This window comes from Pseudophryne corroboree, chromosome 2, assembly GCF_028390025.1.
Source record: "Pseudophryne corroboree isolate aPseCor3 chromosome 2, aPseCor3.hap2, whole genome shotgun sequence".
Taxonomy (NCBI): domain Eukaryota; kingdom Metazoa; phylum Chordata; class Amphibia; order Anura; family Myobatrachidae; genus Pseudophryne; species Pseudophryne corroboree.
In genome coordinates this window covers 955,118,570-955,138,992 of record NC_086445.1, presented here as the reverse complement: position 1 = coordinate 955,138,992, position 20,423 = coordinate 955,118,570, and the positions used below count along the sequence as shown (strand labels likewise).

The window sequence follows — 20,423 nt, the reverse complement described above, 5'->3', positions numbered from 1 at the left end:
CTGGGGGATAGTGACGCGTGCTTGTGACAAGGCATCACAGCTGCGTTTAGCACTGCCAGTGTGGTGGGTGCAGGCAATGGGCTCCCAGGCCTCTGTGCTGAGGTCGCAGGACCCATGCCTGGGGCATACAGATGTGAGGGTACATTCCAGGCTGCGGAGGGGCCAGCCAGGACTCCCATGGCTGGGGAGTGCACCCAGGGTTGCAGTGGGACTGCAATATCGGACCCCATAACAAGGTTTACTTCTGGTTACCCTGCATCTGCCATTTTAGGGGACAGCACGCCCACACCTGGTGCACAGCAGGCTGCTGGTTCTGTTAGATGTAATTATGGTGCCACCTGCTTGGCATATCAATACATTGCAGCAATTCCTGCACAGGATGCCATGTTAGTTTCTCTGCCAGGGCAGCCATAAGCCTTTGCATCTTTTAGGGCCATGTCGAGTGGGAGTTTAGCATCAGGGTCGCTAGGCTTGCAGGCTTTCACAACAGCAAGCAGCATAGGCCACCAATATTTACAGATGCTGTTAGCTCCAGTTATCATCCATGGGTTGCCTTCCATAGTTTCTACCCCTGAACATAGTGCTATCCATCTAGTTCTCTGGGATTGCTCAGGATTTTTGCCACACTCCTAGTGTCTTGGGGATGATGGGCTCACGCCAATTACTTTGCATGTGTCTAAATTTGGCAAAATGCCACATTGGCAGCGGTTTCATTCCCTAGCACAGCAGACGGGGCCCTATGGGTACTCTTGGCAGGGCAGGTACGGGCTGCCGTGGTTTCCGACCTTCAGTCAGGGTGGGCCTATGCCCTGTTACCCCACTCTGGTCAGTGCATTACGAGGTCATTTACCATCACTTGGCCAGTTTCCAACCTCACCTGGGGCGGTTTCAGTTGGAGCAACACTGTGGCCTACTCTTGTTTCCTCTAGGGGCTTGCTGGAGTGGTTGGTAGTTTAATACCTGTTTGTTTCTGAAGCTAGTGCCAGTGACTCATCTACGGTGCTTCCTCCTGTGGCAAGCGAAGGTTCGAGACCATACATGGAGACTATTCCGGTAGGAGGGGTGGATTCCATTTCGACAACTGCAAAGTTGACAGACCTGTTCGGAACTGCCAGCCCTTCAGGATCTGGTGAGCATTAAGTTTCTGCTGCATCATCTGATTTTCATCTGCTAGCAGCGATGGGTCAGTTTCCCCCAAGCGCTTGCGCAAGTTAGTGAATTTAGTTTGCGTGTGAGGTTGTGAATTGGGTTGGCGGGGTTAAGGAGCCATAAAAAATGCAGCAGTTCCCATGGAGCCACTGTTTTCTAAAATGGTTCACTGCACTAACACAGCAGTAACTAGGGGTTTGGGAAGAGGACGAAGGAAAAAAATTAGGAAAGGAAAATACGTCTATGTGTTTGCCATTATGTATGAAATGAGAAAGGGGTTGGAGATGGATAAGAATGCAGGGGAGGTAGGTGAAAATTCTTTTCGGAGTTCTCACCATTGGTTGAAAGGTTTCTAAAGCTTGCTATTTGGAAACCAGGCCAGACAAGTATATGAATTTAGTGAAATATTTATTTTTTTTATTTTGAAAAACAAAGGTTGTGTTTGAAGAGTGATACATTTTGGTGAAATCAAAATGGTAATCTGCTACCTTTTGGGTTTCAAGGACGTCTAGGTTTGGCTGGAAGTGACCAACCAGGGAAAAAACCATTTAATGGTCAGGGCAAGAAGACTTTTCCAGGTGGGAAAAGAAATACTGGGTCCACAGTGAAAGGGAAGTGTTTTGCTTTTAACGATTCTAAATGCAGCAGGTATGTGAATGGTTTTCGACTTTCCTGTAGAATCTGCGGAGCCAGTCACCCTGCCAAGGGCTGCAAATCTGCAACCGGGGGACAGAGCATAGCAGAGGTGCCAAGTAAAGTGACTTCCCCCATAGTTGTGTTGTAATTGGCTAAATGGTTGCACCGGTATCCTAATTGGGTGGATGCCAAATTTTTGTAAGATGGTTTCAGCTTCCATTTGCCAATTCCTGACAGTTCAAGGTGTTTCGTGCAGGATTTTAAGGTCTGCAAGGGAATTACCCCATGTGGTTAGGCAGAAGGTGGCAGTAAAATTGGGTTGCATGAGCAGTCCTTACATGTAAACCATTGCCCGGCTTGTGCATGTCTCCTTTTGTGGTGGTGCATAAGGTCCATGGCAAATTCCATTTAATCCAGCATCTGTCTTACCCACATGGGGGCTCCATTAACGACTCAATGAGGAATTTTGTAGGGTCTGTTACCAGTTGTTTGAGGCCCTGGAGTTGATACAGGGTTTTGGTGTGGGAGATCATTTGGCAAAGTTATGTTGAGTCAGCTTTCTGCCTACTCCCACTTCACCCTGATTCTTTTTAAGTTCATGGGTTTTCAGTTATACAGTTTTCTACATTGACATTTGTTTGCCCATGGGCTGTTCTATTTTGAGAAGTTTAACACTTTTTTTACATTGGTGTATCAATGCCTGCACAGTACACGCAGGCATCGCCCACTATTTGGAAGATTTTTTTTTTTTTAATAGGTCTAAGATGGTAACCTTTGCCAGGATGTATTGTCCTCAGTGGGTGCACTGTTTCAGGTGTTGCAGTTGCACATAAGATGGAGGGCCCTACATGTTGCCTTTCTTACCCAGGGATTGAGGTGGATATGGCAGCAGGATGCTGCTGCATTTCCGCAGACAAGTTTCAGAAGCTTTTAGGTTGAATAGATGAATGTTTGAGTAAAGGGAGAGTTGGGCCTCTTTGAACTTTGCGTGTTGGGGCAACCTGATGGGGAGATGTTTGCCGCAAACTGGAGAGATCCACGGCTGGAGTGGCCGGGCCACATCACAGCATTCCCTTGTCATGGGAGATTAAGGATGACCTGAGAACTTGGTCTTCCTCCTTGGAGGGTTTTAAGTTGGAATTGTTATGACCCTTCAGGCCTGTCTCTAGCTTCCACCTGCAGCTATTCACCGATGCAGCAGGGTCTATGGGTTTTAGAGCTTTCTTTTAGGGCGAGTGGTGTGTTGTGACCTGGCCTCTGTCTTGGGTCTCTCGGGGGTTTACAGTGAATTTGTTGTTGGAGTTTTTGATAATTGTAGCAGTGGAGTTGTGTGCTGCTAATGTGTCAAACCACTTATTTTCTGATGCGACAATCTGGGAGTGTTTCAGGCGGTAAACCAGCACTTGACAAGCTTTGCATCTGCTGAGGTTCCTGGTTTTGAAATGCCTGTTTTAATATTTCACTGCTAGGCATGTGCCCAGAGTGGACAATGGCATTGTGGATGCACTTTCATGTTTCAATTTTGCGAGTTGGCTCCAGGGGTGGGGATCCTGGGATTGTCTGGCAGATTATCGATAAGGCATAGTGGATTTGTCATGGAAATCTTTGGCATCTACAACCATAGGCTAGCAGTAACAACTGATGCCCACACCCACCCTCCCTAACTTTACTGAGGCAGTGGCCAGGAGATCCCTGGCAACAAAGGAAACCCCAGGTAATGCCCAGGAGACCCCTAGCAATGTCAGTGGCAGTGTGTTTTTCATAAAATGGTGTCGGGGTCATAACTGTATCATATGTAATTGGCATTAGTGTGTGGCGTATCACGTAATGGGCATTAGTGTGGCATATTGTGTAATGGGCATTAGTGTGTGGCATAATGAGCGTTAGTCACTGCTGCCTCCCGCTGAGCACCAGCTAGAAAAAATATAAATAGGAACCTATGCCTGCAACCCTTCAGACATATTCAGCAGCATGGCAGGAATGGGAAGCAATTCGAGCTAGGAATGGAGGCATGGGTAAGTTGGAGAGTTGTTTGATGGCTGTCATTTGGGGCCATTACAAGAAGGGCAGATCCAAGGCGGCCATGAGTGGCTTTGGGTATTTCATTCCACATGCGGTTGTTGCATGAGTATGGCCCCTCCAAGTAGTGTGTGGGGTTTTTTTTTTTTTGTCCAAAGCCCTTAGGGGCTGAGCTAAGAAAAAGAGAACCCCAGCTAACTCGTGTAGGCCCATTGACATGCAGTTGTTGCATGATTTGTTAGCAATTTTCGCTGCAGTGACTGATACTAAATTTAAGGCATCCCTGTTCGAATTAGCTTTTTCCTTTTTGCATTTTTTTGGTGCTTTTAGAGTTAGTGGCAGTCAATAAATGGCCGAGGATATGGATCTGCTGTTCAAAGACATTGATTTTAAACGGCAGTTAAGGATGTGCAAGATACTGTACCCCGGCACGAGCGGTCAGTTGTGCCGCAGACATTGGGTTTTCTTAAAAGCTCAGACAGAGGCTGAGTTGTGCCTGGTTAGGCTGGCAACATCTATACACCCTTAAGGCCTTCAGGTGGTGCCCAATTCCTGCTACACGGAGATTCCTTGCCTCTTACTAGGTTTCAGTTCACTGCAGTGCTTAAGCATGGTTTAAGTAAATTAGGGCTCCAGGTGGAGTATGGGATGCACTCTTTCTGCTTTGGAGCAGCTACTTGCGGCTAGTGGTCTTCCAACTTCAGCCATTCAAGAAATGGGTTATACCCCTTTTTATATTTGCAGTGAGAGGTCATTCCCGGCAATGTGTCCTGGTATATTTGCCGGGACACATTCCCGGGAATGACCCTTTCACATTAGCGGGCCGACCTGGCATATTGCCGGGTCGGTGACGTCACCGCTGACTCTAGCGGAGTCGGTGCTTGGAGATAATCTTCTCCAAGCACCGCCTCCTCTTATGCAGAGAACAGGTGCCGGGTCGCCTTGACCCGGTATACCCAGTCACACTGCACAGCTTCCCGGGACGGTCCCGAATTCAACCCAGGTCGAGACCTGGGTTGAAATCCCGGGATGCTCGTCCTGGGAAATTGTCCCTGTACCCATTCACACTCACAAAAATCCTGGGATGATGTGCGTTCATGTGCAATATCCTGGGATTTTTCTGCAAGTGTAAAAGGGGTATTATTGGAAGTCCTTTAGGTCCTATATAAAGTTAGATAATTAAATGTTGCTCTGTTTGCGCCAACCCAAAAAAAAAATTACTTGCCAATTTTTGAATGGCTAGTATTCCAGAACTGGGTGTGTGAAGGGATTAATTTTTCCTCTGAGGTGGTCTAATGACATTTGGCTGAACCTGAAGGTCCATGGGAGGTGTTTTAGTTTTCTCCTTTACTTGGGTTGTTACTAACAGTTCTGTTTTCTATTAACTTTGGTTTACAAATTTGTGGGTGTGGTGTCTGACAACTAGGTTATGCTTTCCTTAACAGCGCCAACCGATTATTCTGAATAGATTTGGGTGGTGGGCCATTTTTATGTGTTTGAGATGATTGTCACCCCCTTGCTAGAAGAGCATCTGAGTTGTTTGGTGGCCGGGCAGGTTATATGGTTAGGGGTTAGTGGCCTTAAGTGGTCAGGATTTATTAGATTTACTTTTTCAGCGAGAGCAACATTGGGTGTGTTTTGATGTGTGGATCGTACACCTTGGTGGTAATGATGTTGGCCAAGTTAATGGCACTGATCTTATAAATATCCAAGGCGGATTTGGGAGTACATGTTCATTGGCCTGAGATTATTCTGGTGTGGTCTGACATACCTAGGTTTGTCTGGAGGGTTCATGTGATTTTACTGCCATCGACAAGGATAGGAAGAAGATACATTTTGCTGTATTGTCCGTAGGTGGTGGTTCAGTTAGGCATCCATTGTTAGTGCAACAGAGACCTCATTCTTTCAGGAATAATGGTGTTTACCTTTCACTGTTAAGGGTTGGTGTTTTTCTTAAGGGAGTCTTTTTTCCTGTTTGGATTAGTTTTATGCAGTTATATCCTTACTTTTCATTCAGGGTGGCAGGCTGCATTTCTTAGAATGGGATGTGGTGGTTCTTAGATCCTGGCAGTGGCAGAAAGGCACTACTGGCCAGCAGTTGCGTGTGGCATAGGTGGTCATTGTGGGGCACTTACCCATTTGAAGGACAGCAGATGTGTCCTGCCCTTTGCAGGGGTACAATTGGCACTTCACTGCAAGAGCATCCACACTGTGCCATAGTAAAGGGTGGTGAGACCCTCTCAGCACAGCCCCATCTATAAATGCTTATTTATAGATGGGGAGTTTCAGTTGCCACCTTTTTAGGAGATCTAATTTACTGGAGCTGGTTAAGGTAGCACCTTCCTTGCCATCCCTTTACGAATAGGGTCATTCTAATTAATAAATAACCTTTAAATCCAATGCAGTTGTGTCCATGTAATTATTAGTTGATGAGCTATCTTATAGTGGTAAAGTACAATCGCAATAGTCCCCTTAATAAAATCACTAACTTTTACATACAGATGATTATGCATCAGGGTAAATACAGATTGGGAGTGGATTTTGATTTAGTAGATGTGCAGGTTTGGATTTACCCATCTCTAAAAATTGCATCTTATTGGCTCTCAAATGTCACGTGTTTAGGATAGCCATTAAGAAAAATCGAGAAATCTGAACTCCTTAATTTTGGCAATAAGAACTGAGTAAATTCAAACCCGCGCATCTCTAATTTTTTAAGAATGCTTTGTATCGGTTTACTGGGAACCACAAGCATTACACACTACAGTATGTGATGCACATTATTGCATCTCATAATACTACATGACGCTCACACCTAAGTAGTAACCTACAATAAATAACTGATGGGAGCCTTCAGTCATGAGGTGCACTAATAGTAAAGCATTCCAGGTACGTAGATCCATCAGTAAAGCTAGGTATACTCTCAGGGGCATCTTAAGCAAGAAGGGGGCTTGTGTGCAGACTCCAGGTGGGTCCCCTCCACAGTACAGTAGGCTCCGACATTGTGCCAGAGCCTACTGCGCAGGTCTCCAGAAACATGGTGCCTGCCATGTTCCAGACACAATTCAAACTGCATGCATGGCGGCCATTTTGGTGCTTTTTTTTTTTTTTTTTTGTGTGCAATGGATACAGCTGCAGCACCAGACGTTGGATTCCAGAGAGGTGAGTACTAAAATATAGGGGCTATGTGTGTGGTGTGGGCCCCTCTGGATCCAGGGCCCCATGTGCACTGCACACATTGCACTCATGATGGAAACGCCAATGTATACACTATACATCTGGCAGACCATCTGTATAATCTGTAACGAATATCTGATAATCTGTTACGGCAAATTACAATCAACTATTTACTCAAACACTGGAAAATGGACAAAAATAGTTCAAACAAATTAGTTGAATATTTGGTCTAACCATCTTGTCTGACAATTTTTTCCAGTGTTTAAGAAAAATAGTTGATTACCAGATTTTCATTCCATCCAGACTGGACAAATTGTCTGTCAGATAATTATATAGTGTATGCCCATCTTAACTGTCAGTTATGATCTTTATTTTATGATGTGTCACAAATGGGTGGACATATAGAGGTATATCAGTAGTGCAAGTAGAAAAAAATGTCTTATAGGTACTGTGCCATAAAATGGGCATGGTCAAATGCCACATGCGGCATGGCCAATCAAAATAGGGGTGTGATACACATATGGGGGGCCTGATAGACATATGACCCCAATAGTGCCAGATACACGGTGCGCTCATTTCACCCCCACCCTTACCGCTGGCTGTTCCCTCTGTGTGAGGGGAGGAGAGCGCAGTGCCTCTCCTGTCCCTTAATTCTCTGATGCCCGTTCTCACACTCCAGCGGGGTCAATATGAAATGAGGCACCGGTTCGTTAGCCAATCAGAGCTCACGGACCGGAAGCCTATCAGGAGCCGTGGCTGCCAGTCCGTGAGCTCTGATTGGCTATCAGGAGCCGTGGCTGCCAGTCCGTGAGTTTATTGGCTAGCAAACCACCATTGGAGAGAGACTGGGCCTCAGAGAATTGAGGGGCAGGAGAGGTGCTGCGCTCTCCTCCCCTCACAGAGTGAAGCCAGCAGGATGCAGTATGGTGGACAGTCTGGCAGTACGGTGTACCAGCTGGGAATTTCTTATGGTACACCGAACCACCATACTTGCAGTGCTGGGGTATATTTAATTAAAGTCTGATCCATTCTGAGATGCATTTGTCGGAATGGATCTGACAAGCCCTATTCAGAGTGGCCAAATCAGACTGTCAGAAGTGGCCCGGCGTCCGTGCAGCTGCTATGTCAGGGCTGTTATTGATTTTAGAAAGACTTAAATAAGCCTTAACATATCTCACACCATCCGGCTTCCTTCGCCCCTGCTGCCCTGTGTGATACATCCTGTGCAGCAGAAGCTGCCTTGCTGAGAGCTGCCCGGGGACTGCTGACATGGACACTGGGGGTATCATGACCCACAGGACCCTGCTGCACAGGATGTATCACACAGGGTGGCAGGGGGAAGGAAGCCGGTTGGTGTGAGGTACATGTTAGGGCTTATTTAAGACTCTCTTTAGGGAAAAAAAAAATCAATAACTGCCCTGACACACAGCAGCTACATGGACGCTGGGCCAAATCTGACAGGTTTGGCACGGTCCTGACAGTGCCAATCTGATCCAATCAGTGTCATTGTCGGAGACGGGGCTAAAACCTGTTGGATTTGGTCCCCTTTCCGACAGAAACATGCTATTCCGCCAATCCACGTGCTTTCCGGTAAGTTGGGTTTCCCAACTTGTCGGAAAAATTTAGGCTTGATTGAATAGGTCGGAACCCCTATTGACATATGCTAGTCAAACTGCCGTCTTTCCGACAAGATGGCAGTTTCCGACTCTAATTGAATATACCCCATAGAGAGTAATCCCTGCCAACTCATGCATAGTTGCAAACTGATAATTTCCAGAGGGTGATCTCGGGTAACAGTGTGTTCTGTGTATATGGGACATGTTTGCAGTGTTGGCAATTATGTATTTGGCACTGTCAAGGGTTAGAGTACCTGCAGTAGCGCTCCCAACTTTCTTGTCATGCATTGTAAGATTTCCTGTTGTACTGATTTGTGCTCTGCTCCATCCAGATAAACTGCAATGTAGTGTGGATATCGAAGAGCGTGAAGATTGCGGATTTCCTGGTATAAGCACTGAGGAATGCTATTCCAGAGGCTGCTGCTTTGATTCAAGTGTTCCTGGGGCCAAATGGTGTTTTTACCCAAAAATCACAGGTAGAGTATAGAATGCAGTGGTGGAGTTGGACCATGTAGTGCTATTGATTATATATTTGATGGTGCACAAACATGAATTAGGCCCATAGCTCTAAAGGGCCCCATACACTAGAACGATAATGCCCGATTTCAGCCAATTTAGGGCATTTGGGCCGATATATCGTGTAAAATCAGGCATTTTGGATGCGTTTCCGATCCGATGCGTGTTCCTGTGAGGGTTGGATTGGCTCCCCTAGATTGTTAGTGCTGCACTCCTATGTCTATTCCCGCAGGTATGGCTGGGATCGCATGATATATCGCATGCAAAATGTACCATATCATATGGAACCAGTCCCGAGAGAGTTCAAGGGAAATCTCCTCTGAATTTCAGCCTCAGACATATCGTTGTAGTGTATGGGGCCCTTTTGAGTTTCTCGTGTATCCCTTATTCTTAGCCATGGTCAGACAGTATTTAAGAAAATGCCATTGTTTAATTGGAAATTTCCAATCAGTTGTTCAAAGTTTAACTGTTCTATTAACTGTTCCTAAAAAAAAAAAAATATATATATATATATTATATATTATATATTATATATTATATATTTATATTATATATTTATATTATATATTTATATTATATATTTATATTATATATTTATATTATATATTTATATTATATATTTATATTATATATTTATATTATATATTTATATTATATATTTATATTATATATTTATATTATATATTTATATTATATATTTATATTATATATTTATATTATATATTATATATTATATATTATATATTTTGTGATTTTTAACACAGCTGAACCCAAATGATCACTTGGCCAAAGGAGCTAAATTGCCTTGTGATAAGTAAGCACTTGGCTATGTATGCTCCATGAACTATACTTCATTGACACAGCTCTCCAAAACAGGCAATTCTAATTACATGCAAGTAGATTAGGGGAGGGCTGCACAGGCGTTAAACTGAGTCTTACATTTTTGTGATGGGTTAAGTTTAGGTCAGTTGGTTGCTAGGCAGATCAAGTTCTGTTTTTGTGGTGAGCTAGTTTTGGCCTATAAGGGAGTATGGGGTGGTTGTGATAGGGTATATAAAGGGAATTTAAATATTAATATTACTCTTGTTCATCTTGGAAGGCTGAGTACTACAGTATCTGTATCTCTCCATTTACCTTGCATAGCTCTTGCTCACATACTTTCTTCTAGCTTCCCTACTTTCTGCTCTATACCTTATTTATTCCATCTATTCTTTCTTCACCTTCCATTCATTCTTTCTCCTCCTCCCCCCTCCCCCTCTATTTTTCAGACTGGGTTTTTTTTTCCCTTTTTCCCATTTCTTACCGCTTTGTTGCCCTCCCTCCATTATGCCCCATCCTCGCAGACAAGCTCCAGCCCAACGGTATCTTGCTGAGGCAGCCTGCCCACTGAGGATCAGCCTGCTCCATCAGCACCTCCCACTCCAGCTACATCAAGCACGCTGCATGGCTGTGTGCGTTTTGTAGTCAGCAGGAGCACCATGGAGGCTGCAAGTGCTGGGGGGGTGGGGGGGGAAGCGAGCGATGCACATGCTGGGAACTGGGCATTGCCAACTGCATTTAGCACTAGCAGTGTGGGGGTGCAGGCGCCGAGCTCCCAGGCCTTTTTGCAGAGGTCACAGGCCCCACGTGGAGCATACAGAGGCGAGGGTGCATTCCAGGACATGGAGGGATTAGGACTTCGCAGCCAGGAGTCAACCCAGGGCAGCAGAGAGATGGCGATGTCAGGCCCCATAACAGGGTTAACTTCTGGTGACCCTGCACCTGCCATGTTAGGGGACAGCATGCCAGCACATGGTGCACAGCAGACTGCTGGTTCTATATTAGATGTGATTATGGAGCCACCTGCTGCATATATCAATACATTGCTGCCAATTCTTGCTCAGGATGCCATGTTGGCTAATGTTTCTCTGCCAGGGCAGCCAGCAGCCTTTGCATCTTTTAGGGGTATGTCAAGTGGGAGTTTAGTACTGGGGTCGCTAGGCTTGCAGGCTTTTGCAGCAGCAAGGGCCACCAATATTTACAGATGCTGTTAGCTCGAGTTGTCACCCAGGGGTTGCCTTCTATAGTTTCTACCCCACAAGTAGTGCAATCCGTCTAGTCCTCAGCTTGCTCAGAATTTTTGCCACTCCTAGTGTCTTGGGGATGGTGGGCTCATGCTAAATACTTTGCGAACATCTCATTTCAGCCAGATGCCATATTGGCAGCAGTTTTATTCCCTAGCACAGTAGACTGGGCCCTATGGGTACCCTTGGCAAGGCGGATATGTACCGCTGGAGCTGTGGTTTCCAACCTTCAGTCAGGGTGGGCCTATACCCTCTTGCCTCCCTCCGGTCAGCATGGTGTGAGGTAATTTAGTATAACTTAGTCCGGTTCCAACTTCACATGGGGCAATTTCCGTTGGAGCAACATTGTGGCCTACTCCTGTTTTTTCTCTAGAGGTCTTGCTGGAGTGGTTGGTAATTTAATACCGGTTTGTTTCTGTAGTTAGTTCCAGTGACTTGTCTCCGGTGCCTCCTACTCCAGCAAGCGAAGGTTCAATACAACACATGGAGACTATTCCGGTGGAAAGGGTGGATTTCATTCCTGCAACTGCACAGTTGACTGACACGTTTGGAACTGCTGGCCCTTCAGGATCTGGTGAGCATGAAGTTTTTGCTGCATCTTCGGTTAGCTCCTTATCTGATTCCTCTGTTAGTAGCGATGGATCAGATTCCCCCAAGCACCTGCACAAGTTAGCAAAGTTAGTTGCGTGTGGGGTTGCAAAGAAGGTTGGCGGGGTCAAGGAGCCAAAAAAAGGCAGCTGTTCCCATGGAGTCACCATTTTTGGAGATGGTTAATTGTACCAACACAGCGGTAACCAGGGGTTTGAGGAAGAGGATGAAGGAAAAAATTAGGTAAGGAAAATACATTGATGTTGGTCATTACGGATGAAATGAGAAAGGGGTTAGAGAAGGCTGAGAAGGCAGGGGAGGTAGGTGAAAATGCCTTTTGGAGATTTCACCATTGGTTAAGATGTTTCTTAGTTTCTTCTGCTTGTTATTTGGAGATCAGACCAGACGAGCATAAGAATGTCATGAAATATATATTTTTGATTAACAAGATGTTCTTGAAAAATGAAGTTTGTAGAGATTATGATAAATTTTGGTGAAATAAAGATGGTAATACAATATTACTGTGGCCAGAGAGACTAACCAGCCACACGTGTAATGGCAGCCGCAGCACTGAAGGGGGTTAACCCCTAGTGCCCGGCGCCATTAGGAGGACAATGGGCACTTGGCGCCACTTTTAAACTGTGCACTGGCGCTAGTCGCCATCTTTAAATGTATTGTGGGTGCTAGGCACCGGTTATTTAAAGTATGTTTAGTGATGTGTTTTGGCATGTCATATGTAGTGCTCTGTGCACAATTGCAGGAATGCATGTTTAAATGTATTTGTATTTGAGATGTGGTCACCTGTATTTTAAAGGGACAAATGCACTTACTATAGCTGTCTGAATAATCATCTCTTATCAGAGGCAGAACTGTGGGAGGCAACGGAGTCAGCTGCCGCCGGGCTCCTGCTTTGAAGGGGGGCACCTCTCCTCCTGTTCCGTGTGTTCAGCGACATTAATCCATTAAGTTAATTGACAGCAGCCGGTATCTCTTCCGTAGCCGACTTCCACACTAGTCACTACACCTTACAAATCATGCCCTGTTTATTATAGATACACTGGAAGCAGACACCTTACTGATGAAGCTATTTCCCCTATAAAGGAAGCATGAGAATTCTAACTATGACATTATTTCTCGGACAATTACAAGTAACTTCATATAGTTAGAATTCTCATACTTCTTATGCAAGAGCAGATATCTCCATCAGTAAGGTGCATGCTTCCAGTGTAATAGGTTGTGGGTTCTAATCCTGGGTATGACACTTGCAAATTAATTGTCAGAGAAATAATCAGCATTGTGAGTGACTGAGCAGATCTATGTAGTGTGTGGTTGGACTCCTACATAAATCTGCCCAGTTGCAACTGTTTTGTAGTAGCTTCATATAGTTATAATTAGAGATGAGCGGGTTTGGTTTTACTCTGTGTTACTCGGATCTCAAAATGGCATCTTATTGGCTCACGGATGATATAGAGGGGGGGGAAGGCACCAATATTTTTCTTGCCTCCGGGCAACTGGGATAAACTTGCGCTACTGTCTCTTATCCTCCGGAAATAGGAAGTGGCATGCTAATGGCCCTGTCCTAGCAGAGAGGTGTGAATGACAATACCTTTTGATGTGTAAGTTCCTTAGAGAAATATGCTATGATTTCACCATTGGTTAAGATGTTTCTTAGTTTCTTCTGCTTGCTATTTGGAGATCAGACCAGACGAGCATAAGAATTAGAGATGAGCGCCGGAAATTTTTCGGGGTTTGGTTTGGTTTTGGGTTCGGTTCCGCGGCCGTGTTTTGGGTTCGACCGCGTTATGGCAAAACCTCACCGAATTTTTTTTTTTGTCTGATTCGGGTGTGTTTTGGATTCGGGTGTTTTTTTTCAAAAAACCCTAAAAAACAGCTTAAATCATAGAATTTGGGGGTCATTTTGATCCCAAAGTATTAACCTCAAAAACCATAATTTACACATTTTCAGTCTATTCTGAATACCTCACACCTCACAATATTATTTTTAGTCCTAAAATTTGCACCTAGGTCGCTGGATGACTAAGCTAAGCGACCCTAGTGGCCGACACAAACACCGGGCCCATCTAGGAGTGTCACTGCAGTGTCACGCAGGATGTCCCTTCCAAAAAACCCTCCCCAAACAGCACATGACGCAAAGAAAAAAAGAGGCGCAATGAGGTAGCTGTGTGAGTAAGATAAGCAACCCTAGTGGCCGACAAAAACACCGGGCCCATCTAGGAGTGTCACTGCAGTGTCACGCAGGATGTCCCTTCCAAAAAACCCTCCCCAAACAGCACATGACGCAAAGAAAAAAAGAGGCGCAATGAGGTAGCTGTGTGAGTAAGATAAGCGACCCTAGTGGCCGACACAAACACCGGGCCCATCTAGGAGTGGCACTGCAGTGTCACGCAGGATGGCCCTTCCAAAAAACATTCCACAAACAGCACATGACGCAAAGGAAAATTAAAGAAAAAAGAGGTGCAAGATGGAATTGTCCTTGGGCCCTCCCACCCACCCTTATGTTGTATAAACAGGACATGCACACTTTAACCAACCCATCATTTCAGTGACGGGGTCTGCCACACGACTGTGACTGAAATGACGGGTTGGTTTGGACCCCCACCAAAAAAGAAGCAATTAATCTCTCCTTGCACAAACTGGCTCTACAGAGGCAAGATGTCCACCTCATCATCATCCTCCGATATATCACCGTGTACATCCCCCTCCTCACAGATTATCAATTCGTCCCCACTGGAATCCACCATCTCAGCTCCCTGTGTACTTTGTGGAGGCAATTGCTGCTGGTCAATGTCTCCACGGAGGAATTGATTATAATTCATTTTAATGAACATCATCTTCTCCACATTTTCTGGATGTAACCTCGTACGCCGATTGCTGACAAGGTGAGCGGCGGCACTAAACACTCTTTCGGAGTACACACTTGTGGGAGGGCAACTTAGGTAGAATAAAGCCAGTTTGTGCAAGGGCCTCCAAATTGCCTCTTTTTCCTGCCAGTATAAGTACGGACTGTGTGACGTGCCTACTTGGATGCGGTCACTCATATAATCCTCCACCATTCTTTCAATGGTGAGAGAATCATATGCAGTGACAGTAGACGACATGTCCGTAATCGTTGTCAGGTCCTTCAGTCCGGACCAGATGTCAGCATCAGCAGTCGCTCCAGACTGCCCTGCATCACCGCCAGCGGGTGGGCTCGGAATTCTGAGCCTTTTCCTCGCACCCCCAGTTGCGGGAGAATGTGAAGGAGGAGATGTTGACAGGTCGCGTTCCGCTTGACTTGACAATTTTCTCACCAGCAGGTCTTTCAACCCCAGCAGACTTGTGTCTGCCGGAAAGAGAGATCCAAGGTAGGCTTTAAATCTAGGATCGAGCACGGTGGCCAAAATGTAGTGCTCTGATTTCAACAGATTGACCACCCGTGAATACTTGTTAAGCGAATTAAGGGCTCCATCCACAAGTCCCACATGCCTAGCGGAATCGCTCCGTGTTAGCTCCTCCTTCAATGTCTCCAGCTTCTTCTGCAAAAGCCTGATGAGGGGAATGACCTGACTCAGGCTGGCAGTGTCTGAACTGACTTCACGTGTGGCAAGTTCAAAGGGCATCAGAACCTTGCACAACGTTGAAATCATTCTCCACTGCACTTGAGACAGGTGCATTCCACCTCCTATATCGTGCTCAATTGTATAGGCTTGAATGGCCTTTTGCTGCTCCTCCAACCTCTGAAGCATATAGAGGGTTGAATTCCACCTCGTTACCACTTCTTGCTTCAGATGATAGCAGGGCAGGTTCAGTAGTTTTTGGTGGTGCTCCAGTCTTCTGTACGTGGTGCCTGTACGCCGAAAGTGTCCCGCAATTCTTCTGGCCACCGACAGCATCTCTTGCACGCCCCTGTCGTTTTTTTAAAAATTCTGCACCACCAAATTCAAGGTATGTGCAAAACATGGGACGTGCTGGAATTTGCCCATATTTAATGCACACACAATATTGCTGGCGTTGTCCGATGCCACAAATCCACAGGAGAGTCCAATTGGGGTAAGCCATTCCGCGATGATCTTCCTCAGTTGCCGTAAGAGGTTTTCAGCTGTGTGCGTATTCTGGAAAGCGGTGATACAAAGCGTAGCCTGCCTAGGAAAGAGTTGGCGTTTGCGAGATGCTGCTACTGGTGCCGCCGCTGCTGTTCTTGCGGCGGGAGTCCATACATCTACCCAGTGGGCTGTCACAGTCATATAGTCCTGACCCTGCCCTGCTCCACTTGTCCACATGTCCGTGGTTAAGTGGACATTGGGTACAACTGCATTTTTTAGGACACTGAGTCTTTTTCTGACGTCCGTGTACATTCTCGGTATCGCCTGCCTAGAGAAGTGGAACCTAGATGGTATTTGGTAACGGGGGCACACTGCCTCAATAAATTGTCTAGTTCCCTGTGAACTAACGGCGGATACCGGACGCACGTCTAACACCAACATAGTTGTCAAGGCCTCAGTTATCCGCTTTGCAGCAGGATGACTGCTGTGATATTTCATCTTCCTCGCAAAGGACTGTTGAACAGTCAATTGCTTACTGGAAGTAGTACAAGTGGGCTTACGACTTCCCCTCTGGGATGACCATCGACTCCCAGCAGCAACAACAGCAGCGCCAGCAGCAGTAGGCGTTACACGCAAGGATGCATCGGAGGAATCCCAGGCAGGAGAGGACTCGTCAGAATTGCCAGTGACATGGCCTGCAGGACTATTGGCATTCCTGGGGAAGGAGGAAATTGACACTGAGGGAGTTGGTGGGGTGGTTTGCGTGAGCTTGGTTACAAGAGGAAGGGATTTACTGGTCAGTGGACTGCTTCCGCTGTCGCCCAAAGTTTTTGAACTTGTCACTGACTTATTATGAATGCGCTGCAGGTGACGTATAAGGGAGGATGTTCCGAGGTGGTTAACGTCCTTACCCCTACTTATTACAGCTTGACAAAGGCAACACATGGCTTGACACCTGTTGTCCGCTTTTCTGTTGAAATACCTCCACACTGAAGAGCTGATTTTTTTTTTGGGGTATTTTCACCAGGCATGTCAACGGCCATATTCCTCCCACGGACAACAGGTGTCTCCCCGGGTGCCTGACTTAAACAAACCACCTCACCATCAGAATCCTCCTGGTCAATTTCCTCCCCAGCGCCAGCAACACCCATATCCTCCTCATCCTGGTGTACTTCAACACTGACCTCTTCAATCTGACTATCAGGAACTGGACTGCGGGTGCTCCTTCCAGCACTTGCAGGGGGCGTGCAAATATTGGAAGGCGCATGCTCTTCACGTCCAGTGTTGGGAAGGTCAGGCATCGCAACCGACACAATTGGACTCTCCTTGTGGATTTGGGATTTCAAAGAACGCACAGTTCTTTGCGGTGCTTTTGCCAGCTTGAGTCTTTTCATTTTTCTAGCGAGAGGCTGAGTGCTTCCATCCTCATGTGAAGCTGAACCACTAGCCATGAACATAGGCCAGGGCCTCAGCCGTTCCTTGCCACTCCGTGTGGTAAATGGCATATTGGCAAGTTTACGCTTCTCCTCCGACAATTTTATTTTAGGTTTTGGAGTCCTTTTTTTACTGATATTTGGTGTTTTGGATTTGACATGCTCTGTACTATGACATTGGGCATCGGCCTTGGCAGACGACGTTGCTGGCATTTCATCGTCTCGGCCATGACTAGTGGCAGCAGCTTCAGCACGAGGTGGAAGTGGATCTTGATCTTTCCCTAATTTTGGAACCTCAACATTTTTGTTCTCCATATTTTAATAGGCACAACTAAAAGGCACCTCAGGTAAACAATGGAGATGGATGGATACTAGTATACTTATGGATGGACTGCCGAGTGCCGACAGAGGTAGCTACAGCCGTGGACTAACGTACTGTGTCTGCTGCTAATATAGACTGGATGATTGATAATGAGATGAAATCAATATATATATATATGTATATATAATATCACTAGTACTGCAGCCGGACAGGTAGATAATATATTTATTAGGTAATGATGACTGATGACGGACCTGCTGGACACTGTCAGCTCAGCAGCACCGCAGACTGCTACAGTAAGCTACTATACTCTATAGTAGTATGTACAAAGAAGAAAGAAAAAAAAAAAAACCACGGGTAGGTGGTATACAATTATGGATGGAGTGCCGACACAGAGGTAGCTACAGCCGTGGACTAACGTACTGTGTCTGCTGCTAATATAGAGTCTAGACTGGATGATAAATTATTGATGATGAGATGAAATCAATATAATATCACTAGTACTGCAGCCGGACAGGTACTATATATATTTATTATGTAATGACTGATGACGGACCTGCTGGACACTGTCAGGTCAGCACAGCACCGCAGACTGCTACAGTAAGCTACTATAGTAGTATGTATAAAGAAGAATGAAAAAAAAAAAAAACACGGGTAGGTGGTATACAATATTATAGTAGTATACAGTAGTACTCCTCCTAATAATGCGGACCTGTGTAAAAAAACTAGAGATGAGCGGGTTCGGTTCCTCTGAATCCGAACCCGCCCGAACTTCAGGTTTTTTACACGGGTCCGAGCAGGCTCGGATCTTCCTGCCTTGCTCGGCTAACCCGAGCACGCCCGAACGTCATCACGCTGTCGGATTCTCGCGAGGCTCGGATTCTATCGCGAGACTCGGATTCTATATAAGGAGCCGCGCGTCACCGCCATTTTCACACGTGCATTGAGAGTCATAGGGAGAGGACGTGGCTGGCGTCCTCTCCGTTTAGAGAAGAGAGAGACACAGTATTTTCGGGGAGCATTATTAGGAGGAGTACTACTGTATACTACTATACTACTTGCTGAAGTGATATATAGATTAGATAGTGTGACTAAGTGTATTATCTGACTTGTGGGGGAGACACTGACAGTGGGGAGCAGTTAGAGTCTGAGAGCAGGACTCAGGAGTACATATAACGTACAGTGCACACTTTTGCTGCCAGAGTCAGTGCCGCACTGCCATTGTTGTGACCACACTGACCACCAGTATAATAATATATTTTGAGATTGTCTGCTTAGGCCTCGGAGTACTAGTTGCAAGTTGCAACGTGACCTGTCCTGAAGTGACCACCAGTTTAATAATCAATCACCACCAGTTTAATATATATATATATATATATATATATATATATATATATATATATATATATATATATATATATATATATATATATATATATATATATATATATTAATATTAAACTGGTGGTGATTGATTATTAAACTGGTGGTCACTTCAGGACAGGTCACGTTGCAACTAGTACTCCGAGGCCTAAGCAGACAATCACAAAATATATTATTATACTGGTGGTCAGTGTGGTCACAACAATGGCAGTGCGGCACTGACTCTGGCAGCAAAAGTGTGCACTGTACGTTATATGTACTCCTGAGTCCTGCTCTCAGACTCTAACTGCTCCCCACTGTCAGTGTCTCCCCCACAAGTCAGATAATACACTTACAGTCACACTATCTAATCTATATATCACTTCAGCAAGTAGTATAGTAGTATACAGTAGTACTCCTCCTAATAATGCTCCCCGAAAATACTGTGTCTCTCTCTTCTCTAAACGGAGAGGACGCCAGCCACGTCCTCTCCCTATGACTCTCAATGCACGTGTGAAAATGGCGGTGACGCGCGGCTCCTTATATAGAATCCGAGTCTCGCGAGAATCCGACAGCGTGATGATGACGTTCGGGCGTGCTCGGGTTAGCCGAGCAAGGCGGGAAGATCCGAGCCTGCTCGGACCCGTGTAAAAAACCTGAAGTTCGGGCGGGTTCGGATTCAGAGGAACCGAACCCGCTCATCTCTAGTTTTTTACACAGGTCCGCATTATTAGGAGGAGTACTACTGTATACTACTATAATATTGTATACCACCTACCCGTGTTTTTTTTTTTTTCATTCTTCTTTATACATACTACTATAGCAGCTTACTGTACCAGTCTGCGGTGCTGTGCTGACCTGACAGTGTCCAGCAGGTCCGTCATCAGTCATTACATAATAAATATATATAGTACCTGTCCGGCTGCAGTACTAGTGATATTATATTGATTTCATCTCATTATCAATAATTTATCATCCAGTCTAGACTCTATATTAGCAGCAGACACAGTACGTTAGTCCACGGCTGTAGCTACCTCTGTGTCGGCAGTCCATCCATAATTGTATACCACCTACCCGTGTTTTTTTTTTTTCTTCTTTGTACATACTACTATAGAGTATAGTAGCTTACTGTAGCAGTCTGCGGTGCTGCTGAGCTGACAGTGTCCAGCAGGTCCGTCATCAGTCATCATTACCTAATAAATATATTATCTACCTGTCCGGCTGCAGTACTAGTGATATTATATATACATACATATATATATTGATTTCATCTCATTATCAATCATCCAGTCTATATTAGCAGCAGACACAGTATGTTAGTCCACGGCTGTAGCTACCTCTGTGTCTGCACTCGGCAGTCCATCCATAAGTATACTAGTATCCATCCATCTCCATTGTTTACCTGAGGTGCCTTTTAGTTGTGCCTATTAAAATATGGAGAACAAAAATGTTGAGGTTCCAAAATTAGGGAAAGATCAAGATCCACTTCCACCTCGTGCTGA

At 45.4% G+C, this 20,423-nt stretch overlaps 1 protein-coding gene across 3 annotated transcripts in view; it reads left to right on the top strand.

The window, feature by feature from the left end:
- LOC135050138 (integumentary mucin A.1-like) overlaps window positions 1-20,423 on the top strand; it is a 56,276-nt gene that overhangs the window by 24,378 nt on the left and 11,475 nt on the right. For 2 of the 3 annotated variants that reach the window (XM_063956318.1, XM_063956317.1), the window contains 3 exons: window positions 977-1,129; window positions 8,927-9,070; window positions 11,595-11,747. In XM_063956318.1, coding sequence (XP_063812388.1) covers window positions 977-1,129; window positions 8,927-9,070; window positions 11,595-11,747 — 450 coding nt within the window. The remainder of the gene's footprint in view (window positions 1-976; window positions 1,130-8,926; window positions 9,071-11,594; window positions 11,748-20,423) is intronic. The other variant, XM_063956319.1, reaches the window with a different exon arrangement.